Below are 23,462 nucleotides of genomic sequence, written 5' to 3'. Positions count from 1 at the left end.
CTGTGTCCTGCTATACATCTGGCCTTTTTCCTCTGGCCTCAGCATCTTCATCTGCAAACAGGGCAGAGGTCTCCTCCTTCTAAGCTTTGCTCCAGTGCCTCAGGCATTGGGCAGGTGGAGGTGGGAATTCTGGCTTCCGGCTTCTGTGTGCATAGCCCCAAGCAGGCCACTCACTCTCTCACGTGAGCTTCAACTTCCTTCATGGGTAAAACAGGACTAGAAATCCCTTCCCTTCCACAGTAAGGCTGTTTGAGGAGTAAATAGACCACTAGTTACTGACAGCTCAGCACAAAGTGTAAGTACCAAAATTCTAGTGGGTTTAAATGGGGGAGAAGCAAAGGAACATCTGATAAATCCACGGCATCGCTGGCACCCGGTCGAATCTGTCCGTGGACCTGCCAGAGCTGACCAGGTGATCTGTAAGTCGGTCTTCAGGCACAGCCAGTTCTGGCCTTGACCCCTGCAACAGAGACAAGGAGAATTTAAGCTGGGCAAGGAGGGAGCCTTAATCCTGGAGCCTCTGTGTCAGAGCTGATTCTAATGCCGATTCTAATCACTTGTAGCTGTAATAACCAAAGAGGAAGCTCTTAAAATGGGGAATTATGTATCACGGCTACAAAATAGCCCTGGGCCTGGGGCCAAGGAAAACAGCTTTTGGCAGCCAGCGGGCTGCTGGAATGCCTAGGAGGGGGCTTGTTCCTAAGTGCTCACTGCACTGTGGGGAGGGTGTTGTGGGTGACAGGTGGGAATTACTGGGCCTCCAGGAGTCTGCAGAGATGGATGGAAGTATTCCAGGGAAGGTGTTGTCTGAGATTGGGCTGGGCCGGGGGAGGGATTGGCGGCAGAGCTGAAAGTTCGGCGCACGCGATACGGTTACTGTCACTACCAGGTGTATGACCTCAGGAGTGTCGCTTGGCCTCCCCAGGTCTCGCCGATCTCCCCTTGAGTAGAACCAAGGCCTTGCATACCCCAAGGTCAAGGTGGACCCAATAATAATTGTGGCGGTAACAACAGTAACGCAGCCACTCCTGTGTAAGGAGTACTTGCTACTTGCCACTACGGTTCTAAGTACTTTCCATGCATTCCTCTCCTCCCCTGTGGAGTCTCCACAATATCCCTATGAGCTGGGCGTGATTATCCGCACGTTACAGGTGAGGCCACGAAAGACTGGAGAGGTTGAGCAACTTGCCCGAGGACACCCAGCCAGGAAATGGCTGTCAGCTTCTAGGCCGGGGCTCATAACTCCAGTTCCTCCAGGGGTCAGGTCGCCACCAGAGGGCTTGAAGCAGCCGTGTAGAGAACCTGAAGCTGAGGAGTGGGATGAACGAAAGAGTGTCGCAAGGAGAAGGGAGAATGGGGAGATGGCGCCTAGGCTGTGGTGAGGAGTTTGTGTTTTCTCCTAGGAGTAATGGGGTATGTTCTGGTCTGCTGTGCTCTATACGTTGCCCTCAGCTGCTGCGCTGAGAACGGTTTGGGGAGCTGGGACAGTGTAGCAGCAGGGAGACCTGGGAGGAGGCTGCCGCAGATGCCCAGGCAAGAGCTGTCAGGGCCCCTGAGCACCGCGGTTGCCATGGCAACAGAGAGATGTGGGTGGATGCCAGGAATGTACAGGAGGCGGAAGCCAAGGGTCTTGCTGCAATGGGCTTTTACAGTCACGGGGCTGGTCAGGCACCACAGAAGGGCTTGGAATGAGCCCCCTGAGTGGGAGGTGGGATGCCTGCACCTGGGCCTGGCCTCATCAGGGCATGAGTAGGTCTTGGACGAGGTCACAGACTGTGGCCTGGCGGCAGGGAGCCAGAGGCAGGGCAACCGGCTGGTGTGTTCCTGAAGGGCAGGTGGGCTTGTATTCGTGGCAGCCGTGGGTGAGACAGGTGACGTAACAGAAGAACACGTCCCTGGATGTGCTTTTGGGATGAGGAGACGGGAAACCCCCGTGGTGCCAGACACGTGACAGGCCCCAGCTGTGCCCCATTCAAGCCCCGCCCACATCCTGGCTCAGCCACGGGTGCTGGGTGCTGGGAAGACAGGGTCCTGAGGGGAGAAGGGGCTGGAGGTCTCTCCTCATGGGAAATAGGAGCCTGGAGCAGAGGGTCTCAGGGAACTTGTTGCTGCCCCCCACCCCCAGGTTTCTGCAGGGTCCTCTGAGTGCCAGCCTGGCAAGTGGGTTTGGGGACCTGGGGGGCAGAGCCAGGACTCTCAGGGTAGCCACAGGGAAGCTGCCCCGGCTCCTAGTATCCTACTGGGGCAGAACTTTCGCCGTTCCCAGCTGCCTGTGCGAACAGAAGCTGGCCACCTCCCCCCTCCGCCTGGCTGACCTTGTGAAGTGCCTCGTAGCCCCGAGATCCAAGGAGAGCCTGAAAGGGCGGAACCGACCCTCTTGGTGAGGAGGTTCAGGGGTCATTCCCTGAAAAACATCTTCACTAGGAGGGACTTGAGTCCCACATCCTCCAATTATGCTCCCATCCAGCCAGCCCACAATGGGCTGCTCAGATAACCATCGGGGGCTGCACAAATTAATGCTAGAACAATGCTGGCCGCTGGGGCTATTTTTACAGTAGCCATACGCCTGGCCGAACCCCCACGTCGCCCCGAGGGAGCAGGGCAAAGAAAGGCTGTGCGGATGCCGCCACCAGTCTGCGCTCCAGGAGACAGAGGAAGGGCTCAGCGAGCGCCCGGCGGCTCCAGGAAGCCTTTTCTTGGTCTGCTCATGGCCAGATAGCGAAACAATCGGGGTCCCCCACCCCGAGCCAGGGAGAGGAAGGAGGCGTGGGGGAAATGGGGGTTCTGTTGTGCTTTTGTGCCTCTCCTCCTCAGAGCATGGCCCCTGTGGGTCTGTCTGCTGGGGCCAGGCCAGGGCATCCTCTGTGCACACCCCAGGTCCTCAAGCAGTCCCCAACTCACCCTGCCCAGACCGCCACCCATGCCAGGCGGAGACACTCGCTGGCATCAGAGCTGGGACGTGGCAACAGCTGCTTGAAGACCCCACTCTGGGGACCATTTACACATCCGTTCTTACCTGGCGACCTCCTGCACTCCAGGTTTTGGGCACAGCAGTAGATAAGGCAGGTCTTTGTCGCCATGGAGCCTGTGTTCTTGTCAAGGTGGAGACGGTTAACAAGGAAGCAAGGGCTTGAGCAAGACATTGTCAGGTACGTAGTGCTAAGCACTTTGCTAAGGCAGACTCAGATCCCCACTAGAGATGTCCTGTGAGCCAGGTGGCAAGCAGGCCAGGGTGTGCTCGGGTGAGCGGGCCGCATCTGGTCCAGCCAATTGTTCCCTTGAGGAATGTGAACCCAAAGAGGCCTGATGACCTTCGCATGTTTTAAGAAAACCTAGAAATCTTGACTTCTCTCGGTTATTTCCATGTTGGCCATCCGTTTGGATCCCAGGCTGTTTGGCTATGAGTTGGTCACACTTTTTATTCTGCTCGGGGAGGGGTGGGTAGGCCCCCTAGGTCTGGCTCCCCCAGCTCAGCTGCCTTCCGTGGCCGTCTGCCGGGTGGGGGTAAACCCTCAAAGGCACCCTCTCACCCTGGGCTGGGACTCGCGGTGCTCTTCCCTCAAAGCCAAGCTGGCAGCGGGGGGTAGGGCTCAGGGACCTGGGAAGTAGAGAAAGATGTTCTTTCCTGGCTGGTGGCAGACTTCCTCTAGAGTGGGCTCGAAGCCGGGGTGGGCTGAGTGTGATCCTGAACAGCTTCTGGGGACTTGGAGATTGGACCTCATCTGGGGTCTTCCATTGCTGAACCCAACAGGGAGTCAGAGGGCAAGAGAGCCTGGATGGCGCAGGGGTTAGAGCAAGCCAGAGTGGCTAGAGAGGGATGGGCAAATGGACATTAGCCCCTGTTCTTCTGTTAGCCCCAAAGTGTGCCGCAGAGATGTGACTGGTTAATGAACTGCAAACCTATTTCATAAACATCTGTTTTCCATACTTTGATGGAAACCTTGTTTTTCAAATACTGTGTCCATCCCGGCTTGAAACTCCATTCCGTATTCATTTATGTTTAGCCATTCTTTCTTTTTCGAATCTGCTTTTTCAAAGCTGGGAACGAGAACCTCCTATGGCCAGGCACTGTGCTGGGTCTTGAATGAAATGGGAGCCATCATTCTCTAGGCAAATCTGAAATTTGAGACAGTGTCTGTTCATTTCTAGCAAATGCAGGCAGGCTGTTATCGGGAAGTTACCTTGGATTTGCCCGGCGTGTGTCTTATTTTGTGGAGATGATGCCAGCGTTGGGGTGGCTTCTCTGCCTCCGGGTGCAGAACGAGGCATGACGTTTGGAGACGACAAACATGGGATCCCCGTGCTTCTGTTCAGCAGGTGCCTGGGGAACCTGTCAGTTCCTGAGTCTTCAGGTCCCTGATCACCTAGGGGGTCCAAATCACTCAGGACAGAGCAGTGGATAGACAGGGGATGTCAGGCCCCCTGCCACTGGCCTGGGTGGATCAGAGCCAGCTCATGGGTGAGAAAGGAGAGCATGTGCCGAAGACAAACAGGCCGTCCCTTACCGAGCACACGTTGTCTTCTGTTTTGTCCCCTACAGAAATCAAGGAGGATATGGCCACCAAGGAGAAACTGCAGTGTTTGAAAGACTTTCACAAAGACATCTTGAAGCCATCCCCGGGGAAGAGCCCAGGCACTCGGCCTGAAGATGAGGCAGAGGGGAAGCCCCCTCAGAGGGAGAAGTGGTCCAGCAAGATCGACTTTGTGCTCTCTGTGGCTGGTGGCTTCGTTGGCTTGGGCAATGTCTGGCGTTTCCCGTACCTCTGCTACAAAAATGGTGGAGGTAAGCCTGGACTGGGCACAGAGTGGCATTGGAGGAGAGGGCAGGGCCGGACCACGGGGTTCACTCCATGCCCCGCTTTCCCAGGCCCCCAGCCCTGGACCTCCCCTGGGTCAGCCTGCTACCTCCCACCCCATCTCAGAGGCAAGAAATGAGCACAACTGGGAGTCAGGTGATATTCTGTCAGGGTCTTGCTGGGCAACCTCAAGTAAGTCCTTTACCATCTCTCTCTCGGGAGGTGATGAGGCCAGACCCATATGACCCAGGCCTCAGGCATTCACATGGCCCCTTCATAAATCCCCCCATATCTATGTGCCTTTGCTTTGCCTTTTCTTTTCCTTTTTTTTTTCTTAAAGTTTACTTATTTATTTCGAGAGAGAAAGAGAGAGAGAAAGAATCCCAAGCGGGCTCTGTGCCGTCAGCATGGAGCCCAATGTGGGATTCGAACCCACAAACCGTGAGATCATCACCTGAGCGAAAGTCAGACGCTTAACCCACTGAGCCACCCACGCACCCCTGCTTTGGCTTTTTCTAACTTAATCCAAATGTACTTCAAAAGCAGGCTTTGTACCCACCCCCATAAATGGAAAACCAGTATTATTTGCCGCGATGGAAGGGTATCCAAGAAAAGAAATTCGGTGAATTTATTCTAAAATATATTCTTTTTTAATTAAAAATTTTGCTCCCATTTCCTTGAGATACAATTGACACGTGACATTTATTAGCTTAAGGTGTATGACATAATGCACTGATACATGTGTATATTGCTAAATGATCTCGACAGTAACTCCAGTGACCATCCATCCCCCCACGTAGTTAGACATTTTTTTCTTGGGTTGAGAACTTCAGATTTCTTCTCGCAGCAACTTTGAAATACACAGTACGGGACTGTTAACTACCGTTGTGCTGTACGTTGTGTCCCCAGAGCTAGACCTTGAATCTGTATCTTTCAACCACCTTTGAAGATAATTTTTTTTAATGTAAATGGGTGTTCGGCTAGTTGGCTGGTTTGGGTTTTTTGGTTCAGGGTTTTGGTGTGTTTTTTGGTTTTTTGGGTTTTTTTCAACCTGCTGCTGCTCAGAGGATTCTGAGCTAGAATCCTCTCTTGTTGGAGGTATCACAGTCGGGCAGCACGTGATGGTGACCTTCTCCCTGGTGCAAGGAGAGGGCTTACGGAACACTGGGCAGGGAGGGATTGCTCAGCGCCTGGGACGGCCTGCAATCAGAGGCTTGCTTGGCAGCAGGTGGCTTGCCGCCCAAGTTAGGAGAACCACCTTTTGGGAAATTCTGCCTTAGATCCTGGTTTCTTAACCTTTTGTAGGTCTCAGGCGCCTTTGGGACTCTGATGAGTGCCCTAGACGCTCCCCAGAACAAAGCACATACACATAGACCCAAGTTGCCCACAGTTTCAAAGGGTTTATGGACCCGCCGAAGCCATTAGTGGATGCCAGGTAGGAACCCTCGCCCTGGCTCTTACCCCCAGCTGGAGACTCCCACCTCTCGCTTCTCATCACTGCATCCTTCCTAGCCGGTTCTTCTCAGCTTCCTGCCCTGGGCGGGCCTGGGGAAGGATGGGCGAAGGCTTCAGTGAGGAGGTCGTGTTCGAGATGGACGGATGTGGGGAAGGCAGGCAGGTCGTTGGCACAGCTTAAGCAAAGGCTTGGAGGCTTCAAAAAGCACCTGGTGGGTTTGAAGCAGGTGAGAAGGCACACTGGAAAGGTGATGCCCCTGGACAGGTGGGCAAGGCCCGGAGAATTTTCAACCAGGTCCAAGAGTTTGGCCTTTATCCCTCACGCCCCTCCCTCATTCTCCTGGATTCCATTGGCCGGGAGGGCTTGGGAGTGGCCCCTATGGCAGCCACAGTCTGACCCTCATCCCACTCTGCTCTCTCTGCAGGTGCATTTCTCATACCATATTTTATTTTCCTGTTTGGCGGCGGCCTGCCTGTGTTTTTCCTGGAGGTAATCATAGGCCAGTACACCTCTGAAGGGGGCATCACCTGCTGGGAAAAGATCTGCCCCTTGTTCTCCGGTGAGTATGGGACAAAGGTCACCCGGGGCCTGGCGTTCATTGGGTCAGCAAATTTTTATTGAGCACCTACTATTTGCGAGGTATATTGGAGCCTCATGCAAGCCCACTTGGCACTGTGCCTGACGCACGGTGGCAGGCAGTTGGTGCGTTATTCCTGTGATGCTGCGGCCCGTGGTGGCTGCCCAATACATATGAGCGGTTCCCACCTCTCTGTGCTGTCGAAGGATCCGTATGTAGCAGCTGCTCAGCCGTATAATGCAGAAGATAAGCACTCAAATTCAGGAGCTGTATGATGTCATGTCCTATGTCCTCCTCTTGCTCGAACTCTTGTGACTCTGAGAAAGTCCCTTAATCGCCTCGTGCCTCAGTTTCTTCATCTGTAAAATGGAAATAGTATGCTTACTTTCATAGGGTTACTATGAAGACAAAATGACATTGCTACGTAAAAGTGTCTTGTATACGTACTAAGCACCAAATTAATGGTAACTTTATTATTATTATTATAACATTTACTCCTATGCCTAATACCTATTATGCATTCATAAAATAATCACTGTTATGATTATAATTGGCAGGGGTGGGAGGATGTGTGAGTCCATTCATTCATCTGTATAAACCTGTCCATCCATCCATCCAGTAAACTTTCTTCCATTAGTCAATTAGACCAGCCTTCCGTCTACCCATCTACCCATCCCCTTATTCATCCCTCCATTCATCTACCTAACCTTCCAACCAGCCACCATCCATACATCCTTCCAACATATTGAACATCCATCTATCAACCCAAGATCTATCCATTCAGCTGTCTATCCAACCAAACATCTATCCATCTACTCATCTATCTATCCAGCCATATATTCATTGCTCTACCCATCCTCTATCCATCCTTCCATTCATCCTGCTTATCAGACCATCCATTCTTTCACCCATCCACCCATCCATCCGGCCATCCATTCATCCTATAAATATTTGCTGGTCATTAGGTTTTTAAAAAATTTTTTTAATGGTTATTTATTTTTGAGACAGAGAGAGAGAGAGAGAGAGAGTGTGTGTGTGTGTGTGTGTGTGTGTGTGTGTGTGAGTGGGGGAGGGGCAGCGAGAGAGGGAGACACAGATTTGGAAGCAGGCTCCAGGCTCCAAGCTGTCAGCACAGAGTCAGACACAGGGCTCAAACTCACGAACCGCAAGATCATGACCTGGGCCGGAGTCAGAAGCTTAACCAATTGATCCACCCAGTTGCCCCTATTTGCTGGTCATTATTGAAGGGCCCATCTGGGCCCCAGCCCTGGGGATACTGAAGTTGAATAGGTGGCCATGGTGGGTCTGGCCCCTCTCCTGATTCTCATCTTGATTGCCCACACCCACAGGCATCGGCTATGCCTCCATCGTGATCGTGTCCCTCCTGAATATATACTACGTCATCATCCTGGCCTGGGCCACATACTATCTGTTCCAGTCCTTCCAGTCGGAGCTGCCCTGGGCACACTGTAACCACAGCTGGAACACGCCGCAGTGCATGGAAGACACTATGCGCAAGAACAAGAGCCTGTGGGCCACCCTCAACACCAACAACTTCACCTCGCCCGTCACCGAGTTCTGGGAGTAAGGCCAGCCTCACCGAAGGCAGGAGGGAGGAGGGCACGGGTTGGGGGCTGGACGACAGCCTCATCTTCTCCCCAGGGATGTGGGAGTCACTGTCTTGGGATGGATGGTGGGGGAAGGAGGGTGCAGATTTGGACATCAATCCATGCCTTTGGTCTCAGACAGGCCTGGAACCGAATCCCAGTTCTGCCATTTTACTGGCTGTTTGACCTTCGGCAAGTCACTGCCCCTTTCTGAGCCTCAGTTTCTTTAACTGTCAAATGAGGGGAATGAATCATTCCTACACCCGTATGCAGGTATATGTACTTCTGTTGTCTGAAAATGATGTAGTTTTCTTAATGCATTTTCGGAAAAAATGTATAGTTAGCACATCAAACCTGTTATCACGTAGAGAAAAATGCATGTATAAAGCTGAAGGAGTTACTCAAGCGGAAAGGTGAATAGATAGAGCAAGAAAATATGTATTGGCTAGCTTTTGCTGTGTAACAATCACCCCCAAATTTGGTAGCTTTAAACAACCACCATTTATTTGGCTCATGGTTCTGCTCATTGGCAGTTTGGGCTGAGCTTGGCTGGGCAGTTCTTCTGGCCTTTGCTGGGCTCCTTCATGGGTAGGTCAGCTGCAGGATCTCAGGATAGCTCTTTTGGGGATTAGCTGGCTATTGGCTGGGGTGCCAGGGGCAATGGGTCCATATGGGTCCATCATGCAGCTGGCTAGCCTGAGCCTGGGCCTGTTTACAGGAGGCTCAGCGTTTCCAAAACAACAAATGGGAAAGCCCCAGCACAGGACCTCTTTTCAAGCCTCTGCTGCATTTTCATTAATGTCCCATTGGCCAAAGAAAGCCACAGGCTAACCCAGATTCAAGAGGTAGGAGCTAGGCCCTGTCTCTTCAGGAGAGGAGTGGAGAGCTGTGGGTGTTTTTATGGTTTACCACAATGTAGTCAGCACCTACAGGAATACAGACAGCGGACAGACAGCAGAAAGGCAGAATGTGGAAACCTGAAGTTTGGGCACCTCTTTGCTGATGTCCGAGGGAGTCCTGTGAACCCAGTGTTTGGAGGCCAATCAAAAATGGACTTGTGTGTCATTTTCCACTAAACTTGGGGTTTGGCACCTTGGTATGATCCTGATGGTCCTGAAAATGACTGAGATAAGTCTTCACCTGGAGGGTGAGAGCCAGGGGCAGGAGACATCAATAAGGAAGGGGGTGGTCCCTCATCGTCATGAGATGTTACTCCTCTTTGTGTGCAGCTTTGGGGTTTCCAAGGGTCTTCCCCGCTCTTAGAAGCTGGCCCAGGAACAGGCCCACAGAAGAGGGGGTTGCCTGCTGACCAGTCCCAGCCATGTGTTAGGGCTGAGGCCCGAAAATCCTAGGCAAGATAGGGTCAGGTGGCCCACTCTCAGGTGGTCCATTCCCTGTCGTGACATGCGAGCCTTCAGTCTGTGCTCACAAGGCCCTAGGCCTGCTTGGACAAGGGCTCTCTGTGTGTACATATTTTCCACTTGTAGACAGAGAGGGCATTACAAGCATATTCGTCACCCACTCCACGCCACCCCCACCAGACAGCTGAGTTTATAGACAAAGAAATGCAGGCACCATGAACTTCTCACTTGAGTGGGGCCCGAAACCACAGCCTTGTGTGCTCTCAGCTGTTCCTGGCACAGCCTGACCACACGCGGCCTGCCCCACCCAGGAAACTGGTGCCCAACCAGCCACTTGGATACCTGCTGGGACCTCATTGCCTCGGGCACGGATTGGCTGCCTGGGTTCGAACCCTTGATCTGCCGGTCCTAGCTTGGACAGGTGCTTTTTCCTCTCTGGGCCCCAGTGTTCTCCCCTGTACTTGGGGAGATCATAGCACTGCCCTTCCAGGGATGTAGGGCTGCCCTTAACTGAGTGAGACTGTGCACAGCTCTGAGTCTCACTCAGAGACACAGACTGTGAGATTGTGCAGCTTCTCAGAGTGAGACTGAGCTCTGAGAAGCTGCTTGAGAAATGTGGGCCATTTTAATTTATTGAGTGTCCTCGTAGTGGATAAAACTGCCCTCTAGGGGCATTTGGAACTCAAGTGATCTGCCCTTCAGAGGGACTAAGAATGGCCCCTTCTCAAATTCCCGTATGCACCCCCCCTCCCCCCAAATTGCAAAGGGACTGTCCTCCTTCCCCCCTCTGCTAGCGTAGACGTGAGGGCTCTTGGGAAGGACTCATAAGAGCAATGAGGTCCTCAGGGTGTCTGGTTTTTCCCATGCCTTCTCACGTGCCCATCCCCCACACCCGGCCCTCCTGTGGGTTCTAAGGCTCCTGCCTTCCAGAATCCCCATTCTGAGTGCCCAAGCTGCCCTTCCTGGCCTGGAAGCCACGGAGACAGGATTTATCTTCAGAAATGTCCGGAGCCCGCAGGCGGCTTCCGAAGGCCCACGTGATGCGGATGGACTTGCTCCGCTCACAGAGCGCCGGCCACCTGCCCGGTGCTCACCTTCCACTCCAGCCTTTGGGTCCCAGCAGAGCTTTGTGAGCCCACCTGAATGTCTCCAAGTGGCTTAGCCTCTTTTGGAACCCTGGGGAGGACTGGGGTCCACAGAACAGGAGCCTGGAATGCAGGCTTAGTCGAGAAGACCCGGCCAGCCACCTGCACGAGCAGAGGCTGGGGCCAGTGAGTGGGGCCGGGGGCTTCAGTGCACTGTAGCCCTGGGCCAGGTGCTACGGGTGAGAAGGGCCCGGCTCCCAGCCTTCTAGAGCCTCCCTTCTCCTGCACGTGGAAGAGGGGGGAGGAAAGAGAACTAACGGCTCCAGTGAGCACTGTGCCGGGAACTTGCCCCTCTCACTGCATTTCATCTTTGGAGAGGCGCTTCGAGGAGGGAAGTCGTAGGATTCATCCCAAACCCCTGCCCACCTCAAAGCTCCCATCCAGTTCGCAGTGCTCTTGGCTCTCCCTTTCAAGTATATCCAGAGTCTGACCCCTCTCCCCACTTGCACTCCCCCCCACCCTGCATGGGAGTCCCATCATCACTCTCCCAGACCCCAGCGCTGGACTCTCCTCTCCCTGCCTTACCCTTGTGTCTCTGCAGTCAACTGTGAATCCAAATGTGGCATTTCTCAGCCCAGAACCCTCTCGGCTTTTACGATACTATGATCTCGCTCAGCCCGGGGGGATTAAATGAGAATGTTTCAACACAGTGAGTGCCCACCGAGTGCCGATTCTTTTCACTGATTGCTTGTCTGCATCCACTTGGCTTTGTAGCCCAGAGCAGCGAGGTAGCCACCCCTCTCTGGCCTAGTTTCCTCAACTGCAAGTGGAAAGGCCATATGAGCTGGGCTTTGAGGCGTGAATAGGAGCTCCCTAGGCTGGAAAGGAGAGAGAAAAGACGTTCTGGGTGGAAGGAACAGCCCACGAAGAGGCATGCCATTCTGAACGCACACAAGTGTTTGGGAGTAGTAAAGTCACCAGTTTGGCCGGAGTGTAGGACGGAAGGGGCCAGGAGAAGGTTTGAGGCTCTGAATGTTAGCCCGGTAAGTTTGAGCTTTGTTCTCTAGGAGGGGGAGCCATAGAAGGTATACGAGAAGGGGAGCGACATGAGTGAATATGTTTTGGACACTGCTCAAGGAACACAGTAGTGGGAGAGAGACTAGGGCATATATGAAGCACCAACTATAGACAGGGCCTCACAGGGTTCAGGCATCAGTGGGTCTGGGTTCCCTTTGGGGTGACACACAGCTTCTGTGATTTCCCCTGAAAATAGCCACCGGCCCTACAGTGACCAGCTCTGCGGCTTCCACTAGGAGAGGCTTGCTGGGGCATTATGGAGGAGGTATCCGTGACTGGTACCAGCTGACTCTCAAAAGGCTGGTCTCCATGTCCCTCGAGCCAAAGCCCGGCCCCAGCCATCGTTTCCCTCCACGTCTCTCACCTGCAGCAGACACGTAGGTCTTCGAGGTGACCTTGCCTTCAGCAAACGATGCCTGATGAGAGCTGCCTAGGAATCAAGATAAGAAGGCACTGTGAAAGCTGAGACTTCCTTATGGGCCCTGGACAGGGAAGGAACTTGCCGAACATCCCTGACAGCTGCCCCTCCCCCTCCAGTTTTACTAGAGGAGGTCGTCGGGAGCAGGGAGGCTGACTCTGGCCACCACGCATCCCAGCTGCAGCACCCCAGGGCAGTGACCTCACCTCTCTAAACCTTGGAGACAGCATGGTTTCAACACCTTCACAGTCTGGCTCTATTTAAAGAGCTAAGACAAGGGATATGCTAAGGACAGGGCCTCCAGTCACGGCTCCTTGGGGATGACACTGAGGACCAGAGAGGTTAAGTGACGCAGGGAGCTAGACAGGCAGCAGAGCTCCCAGACCTCACCTCTGCCACCAGACGCCACCTGCAGTGTCTGTGTCCCCACCAGCCGCAAGCCCATGGTCACAGGTAAAATTGTGCTGTATGTGTTTGCGTGACCCACTCTCAGGTTGCGTGGGGTCTTCTCTTGGCCTGGAGCCCCCACGCCCACCCTGTCTGCAACGCCAAAGCACCACTGTCGGCAGGAGCTGGTGAGATGTGCCCTTGCAGACCCCTGTGACAGCCACCTGGGCCCCTGGGACATTCATTTCACACTGGCTGTGAATTATAATTGGACTCTGAGTTGTTCTGTGATGGAAAACAGAGCTTCTGCCCCCGCTTAACCTTGTCCTGCGTGTCTCTGCTCTGGGGTCCTCTTCTGTCTGTCCCAAGGGTCCTGCTTCACCCCAGCCCTGGAAGCCAGGCGGGGCCAGATCTGGCCTAATGCCCTCCATCAGGCCGGAGCCATGCCTTCCTCCCTGGTTCCTCCCGAGCCCCCCGGGAGCTCAGCACGTATCATTAGGCTTTATTAGAATCAAAGAAATGAGTCATATTTGCAAACAAGCCGTGCTCAGCCAATCTTCCCCTGCAGCTGTCGGAAGGAGGAGGCGGTGGAGAGAGCCTTGTGTGGCCCCATGCTCGGGGAGGACGGGCTCTTTTATAATTGTTGCCTCCGCCAGTCTCCAGGGAAGAGCCATGGCCAATAAATGGCTGGCCGGCAGTCAAAAGGAAACGATTTGGCCCACTCGGAGGACGTATTTACATCTCTGAGTGCCGGCTGGACGGCAGCGGGGCGGCCGACTCAAAACAGACGTCCAGGCGATTCTTTTTTGGATCCCACCCTGGAATGAATCATTACTATTCTTGGACAAGAATGCAGCTCACCTCTGGGCCTCCTCCCTCTGTATGAGAGATGAAGGGAAGCCTGGGATGCTGGGGGCCCTCGCGAAGGGCAGCGTAGGACCTGGTACACAGGGGGCTGGTCCCCAGGGCAGCATCAGAAAAAGGGAACCAGGCCCAGGGTTGATTTTTAGCTGGGTAATTTCAGGTGAATTCCTGAACCTCTCTGAGCCTCAGTTTCCCCATCAACCAAATGGGTACGATTAATTTACTCAGTTAATGTCTGTTGGACACCCACTATGTGCCAGGCACTGCTCTGGGTCCAGCAGTGATCAGACACAGGCCCTGCCTCCATGGACGTGTCATTGCAGTAAGACAGCCAGACATTACACAGATAACACAAATATGATTGTAGTATAAAAGTGATGATCCATGATGAAAAATAAAGCCGGGGCGGGAGAAGGAGAGTGACCAGGGATGCTATTTTCATACGATGGACAGGAGAGGCTGCCCCAGTGAAGTAACATTTGAACAGAAACCTGAAGCAGGGAGGGCGTTGGCATGTCTTGTAACACGTGGCTGGGAAAACAACCAGTTCAAAAGTCCTGAGGCAGGAATGTGCTCAATCTATTCAGAGAACATAGTGGCTGAAGGGGCCGTACTGAGGTTCGAGATGGGACTACCATACATAAGCTTGTCCCGGACACGTCCTATTTACACCTGTGGTCCCACTGTCATTATTAATAGGTCTGAACGATAAGATTATTTGGTCACCTTATTCAGGGAGGCAAAAAAGAGATGGGGGCAGCTTGGGAGGGCCTCGTTAGCCAGGTAGGTAGGAGCCAAGGGAGGATATGGAACAGAGGAGGGGTGTGACCTGACTTGGGTATGGACACATTCTTTCTTGATGAGAACAGACTTGGGGGCAGGGTGACAGTGGAGGCAGGAAGGCAAGTGGGAAGCCTGCTGAAGTAGCTCTGGGGAGCAGTGGGGGCCCAGACAGGAGTGGTGGCAGTGCTGGGGACATGGCTAGATTTGGGGTAACGTGCAGTCTCCTGGGGTGGTTAGCAGGCACCGTCGAGGGGCAGTGCACCACAGCCGTGCCTCTGGGGTACAGCACTCTACAGTTTCCTGAGCCCTCCCATGCAGCACAGGGGGAAGGCCCAACAGATCCCTATCTATTGCTTTGTGGCTGAGGCCACAGGAGTCCCACGGTGGGGGGGGGGGGGGCCTGGGGAGGGTCCTTCACACTTGGGTCCCTTCAAAGAGGGGTTCGAACGGATGCACACACTCTCTGGCCTCCACGGCTACCCAAAGATATCTTTGGAAAGGATGTTGGTCACTTTGGCCCTGGGCCCACATTGGGCTCTGTTTTGACAACCCCTGACGGATGAGACATGCTCATTCCATTCCTAGAACGTCTGCGTGGCCCATTACAAACATTTTCAAGAATTTTAAATAATTTTTATAAAGGTGCTATTAAAAACATGGAATCCTTCTTCTGACAACATCAAACATTCACCGAGAAAAACATTCAGACTGAAAACAGCCAAATAGAAAAAATGGTATTCAGTGCCAAGTGAGCGCCCCTCCCCCATGTCCCCACCACCAGGTCCCCCTCCCCACAGGCAGCGACTGCAACCGCGTCTTGTGTGTCCTACCAGAAATAGTCTGTGCGTAGTCAAGCACAAATGTACATCCACCCCCTTCCCTTTTGAACACAATAGGGAGCATGCCACAGTGCTGTCCACCTTGCTTTGTTCACTTGTTTTATGTTCCTTATCTGCATCCAGGGAGCTTTCCCATTGTCTTAGGGGCCGTGGCGCATCCCACTGTGTGTCTTCCCTGCCCCTGCGGAGCCCCCGTTGAGGGCCATTTGGGTGGCGTCCAGGCGTCGGCCCTGCAGACGCTGCTGCAATGAATAGCTTGGGGTGGACCCCGTCGGTGGCCACACGTGCAAGAGTAATTACAGGAGAGAGTCTTAGGAACGGAGTATTGCCGGATCCAAGAGCACGTGCCTTTAACAGTGTCGCTGCAGGTGTCGCCAGCTCCTTTAGGGAATTCGCTGCCAGCAGCGGAGACTCAGTTTCCTTGTTTGTTGTGGCTTCCGTAGCTGCGCAGCTAGCTGCCCAGAGCAAGCCTCCCGTCTGTCACGGGCACCAGGGGTTTACCCGGCACAGGAGGGGGAGAAGGTCGAAAGGGCGTCCATGAACCGGCTGGCCGTGGTGTGGTCAGATTCTGAGCTCTGGGGTTTCAAGCTCCTCGGTCGGCTTGCCCTTAGGAGAGCAGCAAAGGCCGGGCACCTCCTCAGCGTTAGCTGAGCACCTACTGTGTACCTGCCTGTGAGATCCTTGTCCTTGGGATGTTTGGAGCCTGGTAGGCAAGACAGACTTTTCACCCGTGGGTGACACTCGGTGCAGCCACATATAGAAGCCGCAAGACCGACAGGGACTCTGGTGGTCTGTGGGGCAGCAGGGAAGGCTTCTCTGGAAGCCCGAGGGCCGCGTGGCTGGCAATGCAGAGGGTGTGCAAAGGTGTGGAGGTGGAAAAGCACTCTCCCTGTGACGCTGCCCATTCACAAGGAAGCCTTGGGCCGCTGCCCAGCATGCCCCGGGCCTTCATTGAAGGCACTGAGCTCTGGAGCCTGCGGGAAGGGCTTTTTATTCTCAGGCAGCTGCAGCCGCCAGATCCACGTGCTTGGCAGGGCCCCAGCCGGGATGCGTCTGGCGGACGGCCTGCCTCACGGGGATGCCCCCTGGCCTGAGGCTTCAGGTGACCCTGGCCCATAGCAGGGACTGGACAGATTCTTTTTAAAGTTTAGGCTCTATTCTCTGTTTGCCAGAGGAGCAGCATGGGGGAGTCCACAGAGTGCGGGCTTTTGGAGTCAGACAGGCTTGAGTACAGGGTGGTAACACTGTCGCCTGCTGGCTGTGTGTCTGTGGGCAATTGGGTCTTCCGCGCCTTGGTGTTCCCCATCTGTAAAATGGGGCCAGTGACCTTAGTCCTTGAATCAGATGAGATGAATTGAAAAGGCCTTGTGGATGGTATGAACACACCATTGTGGGTGACAGAGGGGAGGCCATTTAATGTCAGGGTTCTCATCAAGAAAAGGGTAGGAAAGCTGCCCCCTTTTAAGGTGCGTTAATGGTAATACTGCATGGATTGGTCCAGAGTGCCATGTGAACTTGCCAGCTGCCTCAGCTGAGTCCCTGGTTCGTTCACTCAACAGGTATTTATCGAGGCTGTACTATGTGCCACATGCTCTTGTAGGTGCTGGGACCATGGCAGTGACCCAAAGAAAGGCCTCGGTTGAATGCCAATTGAGAGGGGCATCTTGGATTTATTCAAGGTCCTCATGTTGACACTGGAAAAAAGAAGGAAAAGCAATGACACATCTGGCCCAGTAGGCATTCTGAGACCCAGAGCCCTGACCACAGGAAACTTCCCACAGGCTGGCTGAGAGCTAGGGAATTGTCTGGAATGCTTTGCCAAGCAGCAGCATGGGGGCAGGAACTGTTACCTGCGTTTTACAGAAGAGAGCCTAGGACACAAAGTCACACTCCCTCTCTGCCTCTCTTGCTTGAGTGTGGCCTTGAAACCAGGAGCGAACTTTGGTTAGAACAGGAGAGAACCAGATTTTTCCCAGGGGAGCACGAGCTCCCTGGCTCCCATGGTCAGCAGCCCGGGGATTCAGCGGACAGGGACCCTGGTGGAGTGGCAGGCAGGGCTGACGTCCCTGGGCTCGGTGTGCCTGCCCTTGGTCACTGCTGCGGTATCAGGGCTCCGGGACAATGGGGACAGTTTCTTGGCATTACAATGTGTGGCTTCTGGCCGTCAGCACCCCGTGCTGCCCCACCCTGACTTCAGATGGCATCTGCCCCGCAGAGATGTGTCTGTGAGTAGGTGTTTCTATGCATCTTCCACAGGTCAGTAAGTCTCTTGACTCCCAAGGACCCAGCCTCTGCTGTGTGATGCCGGGCAGGGAGGGTGGGTGCTCTGAGCTGATTAGCCTTCAGACCGTCTACCTGTCCCCACCCCCCTACCCCCAAGACCTTCACAACCCTGCTGTGGGTTGGGAGGAGACCAGCATCGCTTAGGTACCAGGACCTACTCTGGGCGTCTCAAGGCCAGGACAGAAACAGGTTTACCCAGTGCTGGTTGCACCCGGACCCTGTAGTTAGTACTTTCTGTGGGTTTTCTTTTATTTTTTTTTATTATTTTTTTTTAATGTTTATTTATTTTTGAGACAGAGAGAGACAGAGCATGAATGGGGGAGGATCAGAGAGAGTGAGACACAGAATCGGAAACAGGCTCCAGGCTCTGAGCCATCAGCCCAGAGCCCGACGCGGGGCTGGAACCCACGGACCACGAGATCGTGACCTGAGTCGAAGTTGGCCGCTCAACCGACTGAGCCACCCAGGCACCCCGTGTGGGTTTTCTTTTAACACCAATCTCTATAAAGTTCTGTGCAGCTGCATGTAGAAGCCTCGTGAGGCTTACATTTTAGTGGAGATCTGGATGAGGAACAGGGGTGAATAGAATAAGAGGGATGGGACAGAGTGTTGGGGGAGGGTAGTCATTCCCATTTCACAAATGAGGAGACTCAGGTCCAGGAGTTTGGGTAACCAGCCCAGTGCTTACACTGTAGAGCCAAGTTTGAACCCAGTGTTTGGCCCTCGGTGGGCACTGAAGCAGGGTCTACTAAGAATTGATCCACAGGAATTAGTACCCATTTTACAGATGAGGAAACTGAGGCTTGGAGGTTTACTTAACTTTCCTGAGGCCAGACTGGGTTGAACCCAGGTTCGCCTGACATAAGAGTCCAAATCTACCTCCTTGTTGACTTCTCCACAGCCCTGTGGCCTGGGTGGGAGCTGCTTCAAAGACCCGTGGCAATTCCAGGGCTTGGAGAGGCGAGAGGCCTTGTGGAAACATGGCGCCTGAGTCGGGGTTTCAACCCCAGCCTGTTGGCGCCTCAGCCTCAGCTCTCGCTGCCCCAGGGCCGGCCCGACTAACTTGCGGCTTTGTTTGCTTGAAGGCGCAATGTGCTGAGCTTGTCCTCTGGAATCGACGACCCCGGCTCCTTGAAGTGGGACCTTGCTCTCTGCCTTCTCCTCGTCTGGCTGGTCTGTTTCTTCTGCATCTGGAAGGGCGTCAAGTCCACGGGAAAAGTGAGTGGTGTTTCTGTCTCTCCCCTGCCTCAGCCCAGAGAATCTTCCACCTACCCCCCTCCCAGGCCCTCCCGCTTGGACGCAGAGCCCAGACCAAAGTGCTGGTGTGTGCGACAGAGCAGTCCCCTAAAAGAAAATCAGGCCCTGCTTTGTGGTATTTGCCCACTTCATGGTGGAAATACTCTCACCATGTCTGACTTCAAGTTACCAAGGGCTTCACAATGAGCTAACACAATTCCTGAAAATTGGTCAGTGGGCTCTGTGGCACCTGTACAAGCTCCCATAATCACTGGCTCCCACGGCCAAGCGTAGCTGTTAGCAGATATCCGACGTTAGCTTTGTAACTGTGAAGTTAGCTGCAAGGAAGGTGAGCTGGCAGCTTGATTGTCAGTTCTCAGCCAGTCCCTAACAGCACGGACCCTGTCTCTGCAAAATGCGCCCTGACGGGCAGCATCTCCCGCAAACTTGCTGGCAATGCAGACCCATGGGCCTCCCCCACACCTGCAGAATCAGAACCCACATTTGAACAGCATCCCCGGATAATCCAAATGCTCACTGAGGGTTTGAGAAGCACTGACCGGGAGTTTTGCTGCTAAGTCCGATGCACTGAATCATCTTACCAGTGACATTTCAGCCGGAAACTGAGTTGTTAGTTATTAAGGAAAGCTTTCGCTGATAAGATTAAGTCATGTGCTCATAACCAAGATGTTAGTTGTTAACCAGAATGTTAGCCATCACTGAAATATTCGCCGCTGATTTAATATGTTACACGATGACTAGACTGTTAGCTATTAACAGAGGTAGTAGCTGATCATTAAAATGTTAGCTTATAATTGAGGTTTTAGGTATGGGCTGGTGTATTGGCCATCATGAAAATGTCAGCCTATGATTAAAATGTTACCTGTTAAAGTTAGAGCTAAACCATTACCTGATTAACCAAGACACTGGCCGGCATCATGGTCATTGCCATCTCAGGTCAGTGCAGAGGGCTCTGTCATGATAAGGGGTGTGAGCCCGTGCCTCAGCCAGGCTCTAGGCCATAGTGAAGGTGTTGGCTCATCTGCCTTTACATGTCCCCCATCTATCATTTCCCTCCTATCAGTTGCATCTCGATGGGGGAAAATCTCTTTAAGGTCTAAAAGCCCCCAAAGGTCAAGCGAGTATGTTAAGGTGGCATTTGAGGTACAGCAGTGGGCAGTGGGTGGTTAAGTTGTTTGGAGAAGGGGCCTTTGCTGCACCGGAATTTAAATGAAAGACCCTGTTGTCTCTGGATGAAGAGCCCCTGAAGTGAAATCACGGATCTGAATGGATCCCAGCATCTCCTTCAGGGCAAGATCCAGGCGCCCAGGATGGCAGAGGCAGAATGGGAAGGATTCTGGAGTGGGGGCCTGCCCAGCCCACACACCCTCTGCCTGTTTCTGTGCTCGGAGCCATCCTGCAGTCCTAAAACCCCGTCCAGAAAGGAAGCAGGCCAGGCTTCAGAAATGTCCACACGCAGCACCCCTGGCCAGCATTGCCCCACCGGGACAGGCAGGAAGAGGGCCCCTCGAGCAATCCACACAATGCCTCAGGGAGCGCGTTCACCTGTGACACCCCACCTCCTCCTCCGTCTTGTGTGCAAGCTGCTTCCTCACCGCCTTTCTTCAAACGTGAGGGAACTAAGCTGGGAGAGGTTAGGCGGCTTGTTCAAAGGTACTGCCTCACCTTGAAGCCCCAGTTTCCTCATCTACAGAACGGGTGGAAGCGAGGGTTCAAACAAGAAGTGTTACGTAGCCAGCACGATGCTTGTCTCAGATGGTACAGTAAATACCAATCCTGTTTTCAGTGGGCCTCCGTTTCCCCACATGGAGATGAGTTTTTCTCAGGAAGTTTCTATGGAGCAGTGTTCTTGAGCAATGCTGGAGACATGATCGTTTCCTTATGCATCTGTCCATTTTGTGCCTCTACTATTCGTCAGGTCCTATTGTAGGAATGGGGCCGGGGGACATGCAGGGGTCAGCAAGACAGACAGACATCTCTGTGCTCCAGGAGCTGACACATTTGCTGGTTGTGACAAGGTGAATGTGTGAAATATATAGGAGTCAGGTGGTGACTAGAGTATGGTGGTTAAAGGACAGTGTGGTGAAGGGGAATAGGAAGTGTTGGGGTATACTTTTAAATAGGGTGGCCAGGCAGGCTCACCAAGAAGGTGACTTTGGGGCACAGGTCTGAAGGAAGTGAGAGGTAAGCCATGTGGATATCTGGAGGAAAAAAAAATTCTAAAGAGAGAGAACAGCCAGTGCAAAGGCCCTGAGGTATATCTGATCCAGACCTATGGGGAGCCCCCAGTCTGATGGAGGAAGCTGATGTTTCACAGGAACAGCGGGCAAGACAATAGAATCAAAGCGAAAAGCGGAGGGTACCAGGCTGCAACTGTGGCCAGTTGAAGACGTGACTTGACAGAGGTCCCCTACCCTTCCCCACCCCTGGAGACAACCTCCTCCTCACACAGCTCCAGGCCCCTGAGGGGCGGGCATGGCTCCCAGAACAATAGCAGGGCCTGGGCCAGCCCAAAGAAGCCAAGACAAACACAGTAAGGCTCTGTGGACTTCCTTGAGCTCTACAGCCTGCCTGCCTGCCCGCCCGCCGCCGGCCGCCAGCCATGGCTTTCAGCCCTGGCCACAGACCAGGTTCATGGCCGCTGTGGGGGCTGGGCCCATGGGCAGCAGGGCAGGCCTCATCCTGGCATGGCCCTGCTTCAGTGGCTGACACTGGTCCGGTAGGGAGGGGGTGGACGGAGGGAGGGCCTGGGCAGCTCAGGACCCAAGTTCAAGTCACTTTGCCTCTCTGAGCCTCAGTTCCCTTTTTTGTAAATTGTTGGCATTCCAAGGATCCCAGCCGTGGCCCAGGTATGCTGGGGCTTAATTCATTCAACAAACCGTGACGATGGCAGCAAATGCTGTGTAACACACATCACCAGGCACTGTGCTCAGTGCTGTTTATTAGCTCATTTAACCATCCTAATGTTCTGAGGTGTCTGGGACAAGATGGAATTTGAACCCAGACAGCCCAGCTGCCAAGCTTGGCGCCCTGCATTCTTCCACCCCCTAACCGTCACCTGCTGCCTGCCCTAACCTGTGCTAGCCTGATGGTGCAGTGGGGCATGAGGCAGGCATGTCCCTGCTCACAGAGCCTCAGGTCCAAGAAGGTGACGCAAGTCTAGACCCTCACACAGGAAGTACGGCGCCATGGACCCGAAGGGGAACACATTCGCGGGCAGACAGGAGCACAGACATGGTCTGAGGCTGCACCCTTCCATCGCCAGCTCTTCCGTCTGGCTCTTAGAAACAAAGGGGTGGCAGTCAGAGTCAGATGTGGTTTGGGATCTCAGTTTCAGTCCCACAGGCTGCGTGACTTTGGGCACGTCCTTCCGCTTATGTGAAATGAGTTCGTGATGCTGCCCTCACACACACAGGGGTGCTGTGAAAGCCTTCAGGGCCTGCCTAGGTGCTGGGCACAGACTCATAGCCCCACCTCTCGGACCTCCATCTCTGGGCTGAGGGACCCCAGTTCCCCAGGCCTTTCCCCCCAAGGGAAGTTCAGGGCAGTGGGAGACTAACCTGTCTCCCTCCTGCCTTGCAGACCACCTTCTCTCCACCGTCTCTAGGGGAGTGAGGAAGAGTTGTCCTCTCAAGTTTCCAGGGCAGTTGGGCCACAGGACTTTTGGATCAAGGGCTCAGAGGAACCATGAGCTTGCCAGCAAGAGTGGAAAAATACCACGTCCCGTGGCAAGGCCTGCTGGGCCACCACTAGAGGCCCACTGGCGGCGGCTGGCACCAGCCTCTCCCATGAGGATCCCGGGGGAGTCACGGAAAAGTTGAGAGAATGGGTCTCAGGGGCTTGTCCTCAGAGCAGCGAGTTCTGCAAAACAAGGGTGGCTTTCCAAAAAGGCAGATGAAGTGGGGTGACTAGGTGGGGCTGTGATCAGGTGGGGCTGTCCTGGTCTGGACTGGGGGAGGGACAGGGATAACACGCAAGCACACAAAAGACACGGGACTCTGAGGTCAGCTGGCCTAGATCAAGTCCCACCTCTGCCACCTACCAGTTCTGTGACCCCAGGCACCTGACATCAACCTCTCTGGGCCAGTCTTCTCATCTAGAAAATGCAGGTGATACACGTACCGACCCCTTTAGGATTAAATGAGTAACACACATAAAGCTTAGTAGAGTGCCTGGCACACAGTAAGTGCTACTTAAGTGCTTGTTAAACAAATGTAATATGTGAAAACAAGGGAAGCCACCCCCATCCCTGGGTGGTTTCCTGTGTCCCTGACACAAAGCCCTCTGGCCAGAGCCTGGTTGCCCAGCCTGGTGGGGCCCAGCTGGCTTTGAAGTGGCCGCCCTCTGGGGACAGCATGCTGTCAGCAGCTGTTGTTCACCAGGCCCAGGGTGTGGCCCACAGCAGGGCCCAGAGTTGGGAACTGGTTGGGGGCCTGTCTGCAGGAAGGGAGGAGCAGCCTGGAGGGGGCCATGCTGGGTTTCTTTCTTTCACCCCTTCTGTGGCTTCCTGGCCTGCCTCCGCCCTCTGCATCTGCCTTCTGGTCCTTGGGAAATTGGAAGGGTTCTCTGCTGGGAAAACTGAGGCCCTGATGGAGCAAAGGCATCCCGGGAAGGAGCTGCAGAGACAGGTGTAGGGCCCGCCCTTCACCGGGGGTCACCAGGATCACTGCCG

The 23,462-nt window shown here is 54.0% G+C and overlaps 1 protein-coding gene across 3 annotated transcripts in view; it reads left to right on the top strand.

Moving 5' to 3' along the window:
* Positions 1 to 23,462, top strand: part of SLC6A6 (solute carrier family 6 member 6) — an 88,425-nt gene that overhangs the window by 39,305 nt on the left and 25,658 nt on the right. The window contains exons 1-5 of one of the 3 annotated variants that reach the window (XM_047832144.1): positions 275 to 295; positions 4,541 to 4,783; positions 6,677 to 6,811; positions 8,179 to 8,413; positions 18,619 to 18,751. In XM_047832144.1, the coding sequence (XP_047688100.1) occupies positions 4,555 to 4,783; positions 6,677 to 6,811; positions 8,179 to 8,413; positions 18,619 to 18,751 (732 nt within the window). In that variant the 5' untranslated portion in view covers positions 275 to 295; positions 4,541 to 4,554. Of the gene's footprint in view, positions 1 to 274; positions 296 to 4,540; positions 4,784 to 6,115; positions 6,232 to 6,676; positions 6,812 to 8,178; positions 8,414 to 18,618; positions 18,752 to 23,462 lie in introns of those variants that run through there. The other 2 variants (XM_047832134.1, XM_047832154.1) reach the window with 2 other exon arrangements.

This window comes from Prionailurus viverrinus, chromosome A2 (assembly GCF_022837055.1).
Source record: "Prionailurus viverrinus isolate Anna chromosome A2, UM_Priviv_1.0, whole genome shotgun sequence".
NCBI classification, from domain to species: Eukaryota; Metazoa; Chordata; class Mammalia; order Carnivora; family Felidae; genus Prionailurus; species Prionailurus viverrinus.
The sequence above is the reverse complement of the archived record's forward strand: the minus strand, read 5'-3'. Positions and strand labels throughout refer to the sequence as shown.